Here is a 13,709-nt window from a genome sequence, read left to right as displayed (position 1 = left end):
TATATATATTTTATCGTATAGTATGAGTGTTCCACTAGTTTTAAATTAATATTTTTAAAATTTTATAACAAATAAATAATTAATTGTTTAATAAAATTACTTAATTTTTAAATAATTTGAGTTTTTAATTAAAATGTATTTAAAAAAAATTAGATATTAAGATATTTAATTTGTGTTTACATTTGTAAAGTTTTGAATGTACAAATTAATTTTTTTTTAAATTTAATTTACACCATCAAAATTAAATTTCCTCTTGAGTGATTTAATTAGTTTATTTTCTCATATTAATAAGTACATTTTGAAATTTTTAATAATTATATAGTACTTACCAACAAAATCAAAATATAAATGATAATAACAAAATCAAAAATATAAATAAAATATTTTTTAGAAGCTATGACAGTATTTATCATTTATTAAAAATAAAATCCAATTCCATGCATTTACTATGAAATTAAGTCATTAAATAAGATTAAACCACTTCAAATGAAATATTTTATTTGTTACATCAGAACATAAAAGGGAATATATTTCAAAAAATTGCTCCATGCATTTGAAAAAAAAAATTATTATTAATTTATTTGATGATGATTATTTATAACAATTTCAAATAAAAAGATGGAGCATTTTACAAAAACGAATCCCGAGAAACAAGAAATTACAGAACAGCACCAAACGTGCCACTATGATATGGTCCCAACCGAAAAAACAAGCAAAGCTTAACATTTTTTAAAACGCAGATCTTCGAACCTTGAAACGCACGCATAGTTTCCTCGCTCAGATATAATCTAAACCAAATACAGAGAGAGAAATACAGGGAAGAGGAAATGGCCATGGCGAGGGCAAGCTCTGGCCTCGCGTACCCAGAACGATTCTATGCAGCGGCGGCATACGCTGGATTTGACGGATCTCCTAATTCAGCCAATAGCGTCTCCTCTAAGTTCCAAAACGACACCGCTTTGCTCCTCTACGCTTTGTACCAGCAGGTAGCTTAGCGTAATTCCTCAATTCTCATTTTCATTCTCGTTTTCCTATCGCCGATCCAATGACTTTGCACGCTTTATGATTTCTTGAGATCTTGTTGAATCATTATGTAATCGTGCTCTCTTTCTCTCTCTCTTTCTTACTTGAAATTTCGTTTTATGTGATTCGTGTTAGTTTTGAGCTGAGATTTTGATAATTTTGGCGTTATATTACAAAATATAATTCATTATTAGCGAAGGGTTAAATAATTCTAATATGTGAAAGTGATTGGAAGTCATTTGCCTCAGGTTTACTGTTTTAGTGCAATTATTTGTTCGGTTCTTTGCTTTGATTGTCTTCTATTCACCTATGTTGGGAAATGCTGCTTGTTCTGAGGCTGTTTGAGGGTGGATCTAGTATTCGGGAGTGGCAATGGGATACTGAGAACGCTTATCCATGTTTTAGAACATGAATCTTGATGTAATTGAGGCCAATTCAGTTGAATTATATGGTTTTGTATTTATTTCCTAACACTTTCTTTAATTAACAAACACTGATTGGTTGGAGAATGTATTTTTTATTGGATTAAGTTGATAATTCATTTGCAATGTTGGTTCGGTAGGTGCTCGCTGATCTGTTGCATGAATAATGATGGTAATAAGGTTTTTGAATGGATTGCTAGATCCAGATAGCTCAATGGGGAATTGTATCTATACTAATTTTGCTAGTTAAATATGTGTTGCAGGCAACTGTCGGACCTTGTAATACACCAAAACCGAGCACTTGGAATGCTGTAGAACAAAGCAAATGGAAGAGGTGTGTTTGCTTATGCATATGTATTTGTAGCACTTATCAATGAATTCACAGGTCAGACATGTCACACACCTTTCATAGGTATATACTTCAATGATTTCTCAGTTATTTTGGTCCATATGAATGAGCTATCTGAAACTCCTCATAGAACATCACTTATGGAAGACATTTTCTGGAAAATTGGAGCAAATAATTTGAACGAAACAGAGAAAAAATTTGTTGGGATAACGAAATCCATGGAGAAAATAAAATTTTCCAGAGAGATCTGTGTAATTTTGTGGAGATTGGAGAATGGCAATTGCATAAATTGATTTGCTTTTGTTTATGCTTGTGTTAGGTGAGTAGTGTAGTTTAATTCTTTATAAATTTCTGAAGTGATAAGGTACACAAAGATTTAGGTACGGTACTGGTTACAAGTATGGTGTACAATGTACATTGTATTTTGATTGTCATAAATCTCTCTACACTGTTGTTAATGCTCTTCTAAAAGTGTTAATGTTTATGCAGCTGGTATGGGCTTGCGAACATGCCTCCCGCAGAAGCAATGCGTCTCTTTGTGAAGATATTGGAGGTCTGTATCACTGGATTTTAAATTCATGTTTTCATGAATTACTTGGAATATGGTCTAATTATATTATTATTATTATTATTATTATTATTATTATTATTATTATTATTATTATTATTATCTTCTTTGGTAGGAAGAAGATCCAGGTTGGTATTCTAGAGCATCTAACTTTGTTTCCGAGCCTGTTGTAGACTTCCAAACAAATGTAAGCACATTGTGAACTGTACAGAGGAGTTTATCTTCATTTTTTTTGGTGGTTCTTAACCATTACCATCGTTATTATTATTTTTTTCTTGATTGATATTTGTGCAACTTGATAGAATATATATATATATATATATATATATATATATGAGACAATATGTTGAGAATTTCAATGACTTTGCGCTCATAGATATTTTCAAAATTTGCTTGTCATAGCATAACCCAAAAGTTGAGCCCGTTGTTGAGAATGGAAACTCTTTCCCAGAGACAAAGACCATCTCTAGTGAGAATGGAAGTTCCATGGAAACTCAGGATAAAGATGTTGTATCAGAAGGCCTTGGTTCAGTTGTTGTTTATGATCAATGGGTTGCCCCTCCAATATCTGGCCAACGCCCAAAAGCCCGATATGAGGTATTGTGTGTTTATTACTTTATCTTTCTAAAATGTGAACTGTTCTCGGTCATTATTATTATTATTTCTGTTTCTACTGCTTTCCCATTCATGCTTTCCTCTGAACAATGTCTTTTCATATTCGTCAGCATGGAGCAGCAGTTATTCAAGATAAGATGTATATCTACGGGGGAAACCACAATGGTCGTTATCTTAATGATCTTCATGTAAGGACATTATCTTCACTTCCACATCTATGCTTGTGGGCTGCCTCACAGAATGGAGTGTTATTGTTGTATATGGGATTAAGCCTCAAATGCCAACTTGTTGAATTTAAATGGAATCCCTTGGAATTTTAGCTGTTTCTGAAATGCTTTGTCTGTTTATTGAACTGATGTTGGAAGTAAATTCCATGCTTCACTATTGTAAGCTCTTGTAAGCATTACATAATTTTTATTCTTAGCTGTTTACTGTTGAAAAGGGTTGTGAATTCTTTTGTTTCTTTCTGTATCATCATTACTTAAAAAACTCATTCCAAATTTTGGAGCACAATTCAGGTTCTGGATTTGAGAAGCTGGACGTGGTCTAAGGTTGATGCTAAGGTTGGGGCTGAGTCAGATGAATCAAAATCTCCTGCTACAATAACTCATTGTGCTGGTCATTCCTTGGTTAGTATATAAATTGAATATCTTTTATTTATTTATTTATTTGCGAACTTATGGGAGCATGATTCTCACAAATATATGTTGCTTTTGCACTGGAAGCGAGCATTGGCCTGATATTGGATTATGCCCAACCATTAATGTAATATGATAATTTCTTTTCTGTTTTCACAGATAGCTTGGGAAAATAAGCTTGTATCAATTGCTGGACATACAAAAGATCCTTCTGAAAGCATTCAAGGTACGATAAAGGATTTTTAATGTGTGTTGCTGTGATTTTCAACCACTCTAATGCTTTATTCCTTTTCCATGACAGTGAAGGGTTTTGATCCACAAACTCATACTTGGTCAACCTTAAAGACATATGGGAAAGCACCGGTATATCGCTTAAACATCTTCTACAAACCAAAATGAAGGAAATTAAACTAAATTAAACATCTTTCTTTCTCTAATTTATCTTCTTCTCACTATATTAGCTAAAACGTCTTCTACAAATCAGAATGAAGGAAATTAGTTACTGTACCTTGTGACATTAACCTTCAATTCTGGAGGGGTTCCTCCTGATTTTCTGACAATTTTGTGACACTCAAGAAACTGTAAAACCTAATTTATAGTTATTTCTTTGCTAACTTCGTAGATTTTATGACAAGATTTTGAGCCGAAAGTGGTCAAACAAGCAGAAATGGTGAAACTTGAAATGAAATTTTGTATTGGAATTGTAACAGCATAATTTTGCATAACAAATGAATAATTGCACTCTTTCAGCTGCCGCTTAAGAAGCTTATTTAGTGATATTGATTGCTTAGAAAAAAAATGTATGAATCATTACTTCTATTGCATTGCAGGTCTCACGTGGGGGTCAGTCTGTTACACTTGTTGGGACGAGCTTAGTGATTTTTGGTGGACAAGATGCAAAGAGATCTCTCTTGAATGATTTGCATATTCTTGACCTAGAAACTATGACTTGGGACGAAATTGATGCTGTGTGAGATTATTATAGCTATTTTGGATGCTAGACTCTTTTGTTTTTTCTGTTTAATACCATCTTGTTTGTTTGTTATGGTTGAGGAACGATTAAAGTTTTATGAAAGTCTTTTGATAGACAGTTAACCATTATGGCATCAATTAGAGCAATATTCATGAAGTATTAGTGCTGTGAAATTATTAACTACATTATAAGGACATGTTTGGATTCTTCTGCTGACTGCTGAGTGGTGTTCCTGTAAATTTCTTTTTTACAATGTTGATTCAAGTTCTGTTTCCCTGCATTAGTAGGATTTGAATTTGAATAAACTCAGAAGTCATAACCAATCATGATTTCATTTTACTGCATCATATTCATATCTCATGTTTCAAATTCAAGCCTGATTGTTTGATTGTAAATAGATCATATGAATTTATGTTGAAACAAAGCGGTCGTCAATAGGTTTTTGTTGAAAAATACTTATTAATTTGTCCTCCTATTATTTTGTAGTGGTGTTCCTCCTTCTCCAAGGTCTGATCATGCTGCCGCAGTTCATGCAGAGCGCTACCTTCTTATTTTCGGCGGTGGTTCACATGCTACTTGTTTCAATGATCTGCATGTGCTCGATTTACAAGCTGTAAGATAAATGATCTCAATATTTTATTCTTGTGCAGTAGGATTGTCATTAATATTTGTCATGTAATGTATTTTCAGATGGAATGGACAAGACCAACACAACAGGGGGAAATACCAAGTCCACGGGCTGGACATGCAGGTGTGACAGTTGGGGAGAATTGGTTTATTGTTGGTGGTGGTGACAACAAGAGTGGTATGGATATTCTATCTTAAGCATTCAACTATGAATCCTTTTATGCTTGGCATGATCATTCCAAGAAAAAGAAAAATGAAAAACAATATACCAAAAATCAAACAGCAATTCCCTTGAAGAATAACTTAGTGACAATTTCTAAATGCTGATCCTAACCCAACTCATGCCAGTATCAGTCACAGAGTTGAACTACTTTTTTCTGTGAATGTTCTAGTGATGCTTCACTGAAGGCACAAAATACTAACTATATTAGTTAACACAATTTTTTGGAATGGATTGCAAAATTAGCATAATTTGTGGGTCTTGTGTATGTAAAACCTGTTGAGACATGATTATTCTTATATCCTTTTTAGTAGTCTTGTTATCTTCCCTTGTTTTATTATAAACAGAAAGGATTTCATTTTTTTAAATAGAATTAGAATCATTGCCTTAGTTAAAGGACCTGATATATCATGGATAGAAAAATTAAATCAAGCAGTTGGTGGTGGGAATTAGAAGTGGTTTCTGCATAAATGGATTTGTTATGGTTGATAGAAGAGATTGACTTTATTCTGTTGTTCCTATCTGAATCTGACCTTATGTCAGTTTATATGTTCTGGTTATATGTCAAACAGTAATATTTTCAGTTCACTGAATCCAAGGTTAATGATATCTGAACGATTTGTTAGAAGTTTCATACTTCTGGAGAATTTAAGATTTATTGGTAGTTGAAAATATGTAATAGAATAAAATGTGTGGTGGTGTTTTTACAGGGGCCTCTGAAACTGTTGTCCTCAACATGTCTACACTTGTTTGGTCTGTTGTTACTTCCGTTGAAGGGCGTGTTCCCCTCGCCAGTGAGGTATTTTATGAGAATATGTATTATTTGCATGCCGTAATTTTGGAAATTTGTACAATATTTGTCAAAATGTCATTTATGGGATAGATAAATTCTACATTAATGCTTGAGTTTGATCTTGCATCCTGAAAACCTAAATTTTTAGTGCAGGATATCAAACCTGAGTTGAACTTTAATGCGTGCCCCCATAAATTCTTAGCTATTTATGTAACGACCCATCCTTGGGGTAGTTACTGGCGCTAGGAATCAGGTCAATTTAAGGCTGCGGGAACCCATAGTAAGCTTAAAAACCTGTTAAATATGAACATATTCCTGCATTCTATATTCCACATATATTTAAAACCATTACACTTTAGTTTTCTCATTCATAACTTAACATGAAATGGGCTCAAAATTTGAACCTTTACATACATGAAATCACTAACGTGTAATAAGATTATACATATTTACATGAGGAGTTAGCTTAGATTTCAGACATACATAATTACGTCACTTATATATAAGATAAAACATTTGTCAAAACTTGAATACTAGTACAGTAACTATTCTTTTACATATTACATGTCCACTAATTACACAACATATACAAAAATACTTTACGGCTACTTCGGCTGCTCAAGCTTCAAAGACACTTTTATTCCTGCACTCCTGCACCTGTGTTTATGGGAAAGAGGTGAGCTTATACAAGCTCAGTGCTAACAAAAAACATTTAATTACAATCTTCATTTCATACATATGCAATGCATCATCCATATGGGTTTCACATCATAAATATTTCATATAAGATAGACTTATCATCAATGACTCCCCAAATTCAATGTGCAACAGTTCATATGGAGGCTCCTTAGGACTTTCGTTTAACATATATATATATATTCAATGTGCCCGACTCATATAAAAGCTCCTCAGGACTTTCGTTTAAAACATGACATGTGTCATGCACCAAGGGACATCATAAAGATCTTCCCTTGAATTATGGATCCATAATATACATAATATAACATAGTCATAATCATGGAGGAGTCAATGGGTCATCCATAATCCATCATGCATTAACAACAGTTATGCAAAAATGTAACATATTCGTGCACTAGATACATATACCCTAATAAATAATGAAATGATGCATATGGATGATCATGAATTATATTTAAAAATTTTACATTTATTAGGGTTAGAGTTATTCACCTCTTGTGGCCTATCAATCGCCTAACACGAACGGTAGCTAATCTTACCTAAAGACCTGTTAACTATGAACATATTCGTGCATTCTACAATCCAAGTATACTGAAAACTATTACACTTTAGTTTTCTCATTCATAACTTAATATGAAATGGGCTCAAAATTTGAACCTTTGCATACATGAAATCACTAACGTGTAATTAGATCATACATACTTACATGAAGAGTAAGCTTAGATTTCAGACATACATAATTACATTACTCATATATAAGATAAAACATCTGTCAAACTTGAATAATAGCACGATAACGATTCTTTTACATATTATATGTCCACTAATCATACAACATACACAAAAATACTCTACGGCTACTCATGCTGCTCAAGCTCCAAATACTCTTTTATTCCTGCACTTGGGGTTATGGGAAAGGAATGAGCTTACACAAGCTTAGTGAGTAAACTAACTAAAAACATTTAATTACAACCTTCATTTCATACATATGCAATGCATCATCTGTATGAATTTCACATTATAAATATTTCATATAAGATAGACTTGTCATTAGGGACTCCCCAAATCCAATGTGCTCGACTCATACAGAGGCTCCTCAGGACTTTCGTTTAAAACATGACTTGTGTCATGCACCAAGGGGTATCATAAAGTTCTTCCCTTGAATTATGGATCCATAAACATAATATAACATAGTCATAATCATGGGGGAGTCAGTGGGTCATCTATAATCCATTATGCACCAACAATAGTTATGCAAAAATGCAACATATTCGTGCTCTAGATACATACACCCTAATAAATAATAAAATGATGCATGTAGATGATCATGAATTATATTTAAAGATTTTAGATTTATTAGGGTTAGAGTTATTCACCTCTTGTAGCCTATCAACCACCTTACACGAACGGTAGCTAATCTCGAATCCTTAGCTTCCTGAATCTCTCAAGTTCGATCCTATAACCATCGGAACCTAATGAGTTTTATTCGAAGCTCTAGAACTCTATACACATATCAAACATCTTATTTTAGGCCTTTAGGAACCATAAAATCATGTTTTGAAACCTTGGAATCAATAGAAAAATAAAGCTAGCAGAATCAAGTTCGGTTGTCAGAGTCTTGGACTTTGGTTGCTGAATCTTTGATCATCGGGTGTCCATTTTGGGCAGTAGCCACTGCTGTCGTTGTCGAAGGCTTGGATTTCGGCTGCCAAACCTGGAATTTCTCCAGATTTTCCTGAGAAACTACACATTTCGGCCACCAAAACAATGGTTTTCGCAACCGAACCTGAGAATTTTCAGAATTCCAAAATCAAAAACTAGCAGAAATTCTCATCCAAAACATACCACAAGGCTTCAAAACACAATTCAAACACATTCTGAAGGCCTAAAACAACTTGAATTCATGCTTTAAGCTCACATGCAACACTTAAAAGCTAGGATTCACGATTCCAACAACTTCTATCAACATAAAAACAAGAAATCCTTATGTTTAATTAAGGAAACTAACCATTCTAGGTCCATAAATACTTAGACTTGACAAAAAGCAAGAACAATACTTCATAATCAAATACCAAAATGTAGCAAAGAAAAGTATATTTTCATCCAAAGCTTAACATGCAATTCTTTTCTTCAATATTCAAAACTTAAAACCATGCAAAAACCTCATGCAATTCAAAGCCCAACTACCTAATACACTTAGGCATATCTAGATTCTTCTAAAAGGTCAAAAGAAAGAAGAAATTACCTCTTTCTCTTGAAATGGAGAAGGAAGTGAATTGACACTTCTAGCTTCAATCCACCTTCACTAAGCTTTCCCTTAAAAGAATCAAGTTTCAAACCATTTAATTGCCAAGAAAATGTTCAAAAAGTTGAAAGAAAAAGAGGAATGAGAGTTCAAGTTACTTTTTTAACAGAAAATAAGTTGCTGGCTTTTTATAGCCTCACTTGTCGAGGGACTTTCAGCTGCTGGATTCCATTTCTACCCAAAATGAATTTGAACAGTAAAAAAGATTTTGACTGTTGAAAGTCCATCCTTCGGCTGTCGAAGTTCCTTCTGCCCAAAAAGTCACTTGAACTTTTCTTTGGTCAAAACCCTTAAAACGTTTTCATTTTCAAATGCATTTTCAAAACATCATACATACAAACACATGCACTTCTTACCACCACTCCTTTATCTATGGCATCTTCGAATTCGTCAGAATATTCCATCAACGACAGAAATTTTGACGTCGGAAAATGGTGGATGTTACAATTCAATTGTTGGTAATAGTCAAATTACATATGCTTGAATTTATTACAAATGGAAACGTTGGGAAGGAATACAATCTATATGTGTCTACATTTTTCAATTTCCTGTTGTCTATGGTAATATGAGTCTGGAATTATCTTAGACCACCATTACTATTATTAACACTAGTATTTGATGTTATCCGCCCTCTGAAATTTTTGTTCCTAGCAATTTTGTGATAAATTATTGAAGAGTTCATTAGGGTGAACTGTAGAAAACTGATGGGGCATGATAAATGCAATGTAGATGCTAGCTAGCCTTTTCCAACCATTAAATTGTTTTTCACTCCCACGAAATGCTGTAGTGGAATTGATGTGGCTGTCTTTGATTGCAGGGCTTGAGTTTGGCTGTGAGCTCCTATAATGGTGAAGATGTTCTTGTATCATTTGGGGGATATAATGGGCGTTACAGCAATGAGGTTAGTTGTGATTTTAGCTTCTTTTGGTGTAGCTTCTTCCTCCTCACACCTTTTCTGATTTTGATGTTTCTGTTAGGTCAATGTTCTTAAACCCAGCCACAAGTCTACCTTGCAATCAAAGATTGCGGAGACTCCAGTTCCTGATAGTGTTTCCGCTGTGCATAATGCTACAAATGCTACAAATGCTACCAGAGATGAATCTGAGTTTGAAGCAGGCCAAGAAGGCAAAATAAGAGAAATTGTTATGGATAATGTTGATCCAGAGCCCATGGTATGCCAAATGCAAAATGCATTCATCGTTTTACAGCTGACATTGAAATTCACATTTCTTTCATGTGTATCTTTACTTCTGTACCTAAAAATTTTGGCCTGCATTCAGAAATCTAAGGGTGAAGTATCCAGTGAACATCTCATAGCAACCTTGAATTCGGAAAAAGAAGAACTGGAATCCTCTCTTAGCAAGGAGAAATCACAAACTATCCAACTAAAGCAAGAACTAGCTGAAGCTGAGACTCGTAACACTGATCTTTACAAGGTAATCGCCAGACATATTATGATTGATTGGTAGTTCCTGAAGCTCTTCAACCTTGTAATTACATTTCATTTATCTAGCACCTGCTTTTCACTAATTAAAGTTTCTGTGGATCATGGAACATAAGGGGCTCTTTCTCTTAGCCTGACAAGTGCCCTACATATTCCTTCTCCCCTTCACCACACACCCCCCCCCCCCCCCCACCACCACAACTACTTCTTTCCTTTTTTACTTTTTAAATGACTAAAATATTTTTTTTCTTGCATTTTAGGAGCTCCAATCTGTGCGTGGCCAGCTTGCTGCTGAGCAGTCCAGATGTTTCAAACTAGAGGTATATCCTATCTATTAATTGCACATTCTCTTTTCTTACTTCTTGCAGTTTGTCAGCATCTATTTGATGTGATGCTACCTTTTGTCTTGTATGGTTTGTTGCCCATAATTCATGAATTCAGTTACCATTGGAAAAATATCACGAACATCTATGGATATTTTTATGTTTTTTTTTTCCTTGTGTTTGGAGACTAGTCATGAATTTAGAAGAAATTTCTGTTATAGCAAAAGGAATTGGAAAGAGGTGGTAAATAATAGACTCCTAAGAGAAATAGGTAAAAGAATTTCCCTTGCAAGATTTACAAGTTGGTCCATTTGTAGTCTGGGTAAAGTCCATTTCTTGTGATAGGAATAAACAAGGAAAAATGAGAAAGTTAAGCACTTTCATGAAGAATCACCTTTAATTACTGTTGACCCCAAGTGTTGTTATGTTACCTAATTTTTCAAGTTTCTCAATTAAGAGACCAACTATAAATAATCACCATGTAAATAACAAGAAGAAGAGAATAAAAGTGTAAATTATGCATTATGTGTACCTCTTCATGGCCCTTCCTTTTTTGCATAGAGGGAAAAAAAAAACCCTACTAAATTATTGATATGATTGTGAGGAGTGGAAGTTTTCTTGCAATAAAGAGTGAATTCAGTTAATTAAGGACCTCTAATTCTAGTGACCTACTTAGATATCTTTGTAATCTGAGGCAGCCTCATGATAATCCATTTAGGATGACTTTCATTGACTTTTGTTTAAAATAAGACGAGCCTAAAAAAATCTTGCTCTTCTTGTTGCATGTTAGATTGAATATGCACATGCTAATTACTCCTTGAGCCAACAGGTTGATGTTGCAGAACTAAGACAAAAGCTTCAAACAATGGAGACGCTGCAAAAAGAGCTAGAACTCCTGCAGCGGCAAAAGGCAGCTTCTGAACAAGCTGCCTTAAATGCAAAACATAGGCAGGGCTCTGGTGGCATGTGGGGTTGGCTTGCTGGAACCCCGGGTGACCAAAGAGAAGATGAAGCCTGAATTTTGTCAAAGCCTTTTTAAGTAGTGATCGTTAGATTGGTTCTCATTGATCAATTTTTCAGTCAAATGGTTTTCTTTTACTTAACCCAGTTCTTTCTGTGATGGGAATAAAGATATCAAAGCTTTTGTTGACCAGAATGAAACCCCGATGGGTGGTTTTTTAGGTAAATATGTTAGTTTAAGTTATGTAGTTTCATATGGCTGTTGCTTACAATATTTTTTGTGCCTCCAATTTTCAAGGAGATTGTATTCGAAGCAAATATATTATTTGAATGGAGTATAGGTTTTCATTATTTGTCATTCAAATTTGTTGAATTGTGACCATTGTCGTTGTGGGAATGGAAATATAGATGCCATTTTAAAGAATTGTGAACATTGTTGTTGTGGGAATGGAAATATAGATGCCATGTTATAGTTTTGTTTGTTTATTATTTGTCATTGAAATTTGTTGAATTGTGACCATTGTCGTTGTGGGAATGGAAATATAGATGCCATTTTAAAGAATTGTGAACATTGTTTTTGTGGGAATGGAAATATAGATGCCATGTTATAGTTTTGTTTGTTTAGGTCTTACTTGGAATGAATAGATTTCATAAAATTTGGTGAAATTTATTTTTAAATTTTAAATTTTAAATATTTGACTTAAATAAAAATTTATTTAAAATTTTTAATAATTAATTCTATAAATTTTGTTGTAATTAAATTAAATTTCATTAAAATTAATAAAATTTGTCAATTAATTTCAAATTGAAAACCACTTGTATTTTAAGTGATCAAATTGTCTCCTCTTATGATTAATCATTCTATTTTATTTTACTTTCTTGTTTACATTTTTCCATTTTATTTATATAACAGACAAATAAATGTGCAAACACATACATATACACGTAGACAGAGATATTAACGCAAACCGACACAACAAAATGTAAGTATAACATAAACTTCCTTGACTTAATAAAAGTCCATTAATTAGTATGTATTTTTTGAGAACTTTGGCAAACATCATAATCTAAATACAATATGAACATCTTTAAAAAAAAAAAAAAAAAAAAAACAAACAAACAAGTACAATTGAGAATTTCTGCTTAAAAATGATATTGGCATAGGTGAATAATTTTTTAATAATAATTATTGCTTTTTTTCTATTTTAGACTTTAAAAAAAAATTATGAAATGTTTCATTTTGAAAACTTATTTACTTTCGGTTTGTATAAAAGTTTAAACCACTAAATTTTAATAGATAAATATGTTGTACTACTAAATTTCATTAATAGAATAATATAATCATACTTGAAAAATCTAAATCTCTAATTAAAAGAGTTAATGATTTATATTTTAAATCATCGAAAAACTCACTAAATATTATAAGAAATTAAAAGAAAAAAAACTAATAAGGAGAGAAAGAGTCCCTAAAAAATAAGGGAGTATGACTCAAATATTGGGGGAAACTTACGGACATCAATTTAAAGCGATATATAAGATATATGCTAAACAAACATATATATATATATATATATATATATATATATATATATATATATATATATATATATATATATATATATATATATATATATATATGAGAATTTATTAAAAAAAATAAACTCTAAAAGAGAAAAAAATATATAGAGAAAAATGGATATTTATGAAATATTTAATTATTTTATTTTTATAAATATTAAAACTATATAAT

The 13,709-nt window shown here is 32.6% G+C and overlaps 1 protein-coding gene across 1 annotated transcript; it reads left to right on the top strand.

Annotated features, from left to right (window-relative positions):
• Positions 1-718: 718 nt before the first annotated feature.
• Positions 719-12,317, top strand: LOC110648672 (acyl-CoA-binding domain-containing protein 4). Its single transcript, XM_021802990.2, has 18 exons — positions 719-986; positions 1,709-1,779; positions 2,284-2,347; positions 2,478-2,549; positions 2,765-2,959; positions 3,088-3,165; positions 3,496-3,606; positions 3,775-3,841; positions 3,917-3,978; positions 4,446-4,585; positions 5,075-5,201; positions 5,279-5,393; positions 6,146-6,234; positions 10,050-10,133; positions 10,210-10,404; positions 10,513-10,668; positions 10,937-10,996; positions 11,829-12,317. Exons 1-18 carry the CDS (start codon positions 828-830, stop codon positions 12,015-12,017), a joined length of 2,034 nt encoding a protein of 677 aa, XP_021658682.2. The 5' UTR covers positions 719-827; the 3' UTR covers positions 12,018-12,317.
• Positions 12,318-13,709: the final 1,392 nt, after the last annotated feature.

The sequence above is a fragment of the Hevea brasiliensis genome, unplaced genomic scaffold (genome assembly GCF_030052815.1).
Source record: "Hevea brasiliensis isolate MT/VB/25A 57/8 unplaced genomic scaffold, ASM3005281v1 Scaf7, whole genome shotgun sequence".
Classification (NCBI taxonomy): Eukaryota; Viridiplantae; Streptophyta; class Magnoliopsida; order Malpighiales; family Euphorbiaceae; genus Hevea; species Hevea brasiliensis.
This window is presented reverse-complemented; position numbering and strand designations above follow the sequence as displayed.

Excerpts from the sequence above, each read along its gene's own strand:
- LOC110648672 (XM_021802990.2), top strand. The coding sequence starts at position 828 with ATGGCCATGGCGAGGGCAAGCTCTGGCCTCGCGTACCCAGAACGATTC. Across the intron at positions 2,550-2,764 it reads TTGTAGACTTCCAAACAAAT|CATAACCCAAAAGTTGAGCC; the intron begins GTAAGCACATTG and ends TGCTTGTCATAG. Across the intron at positions 2,960-3,087 it reads GCCCAAAAGCCCGATATGAG|CATGGAGCAGCAGTTATTCA; the intron begins GTATTGTGTGTT and ends CATATTCGTCAG.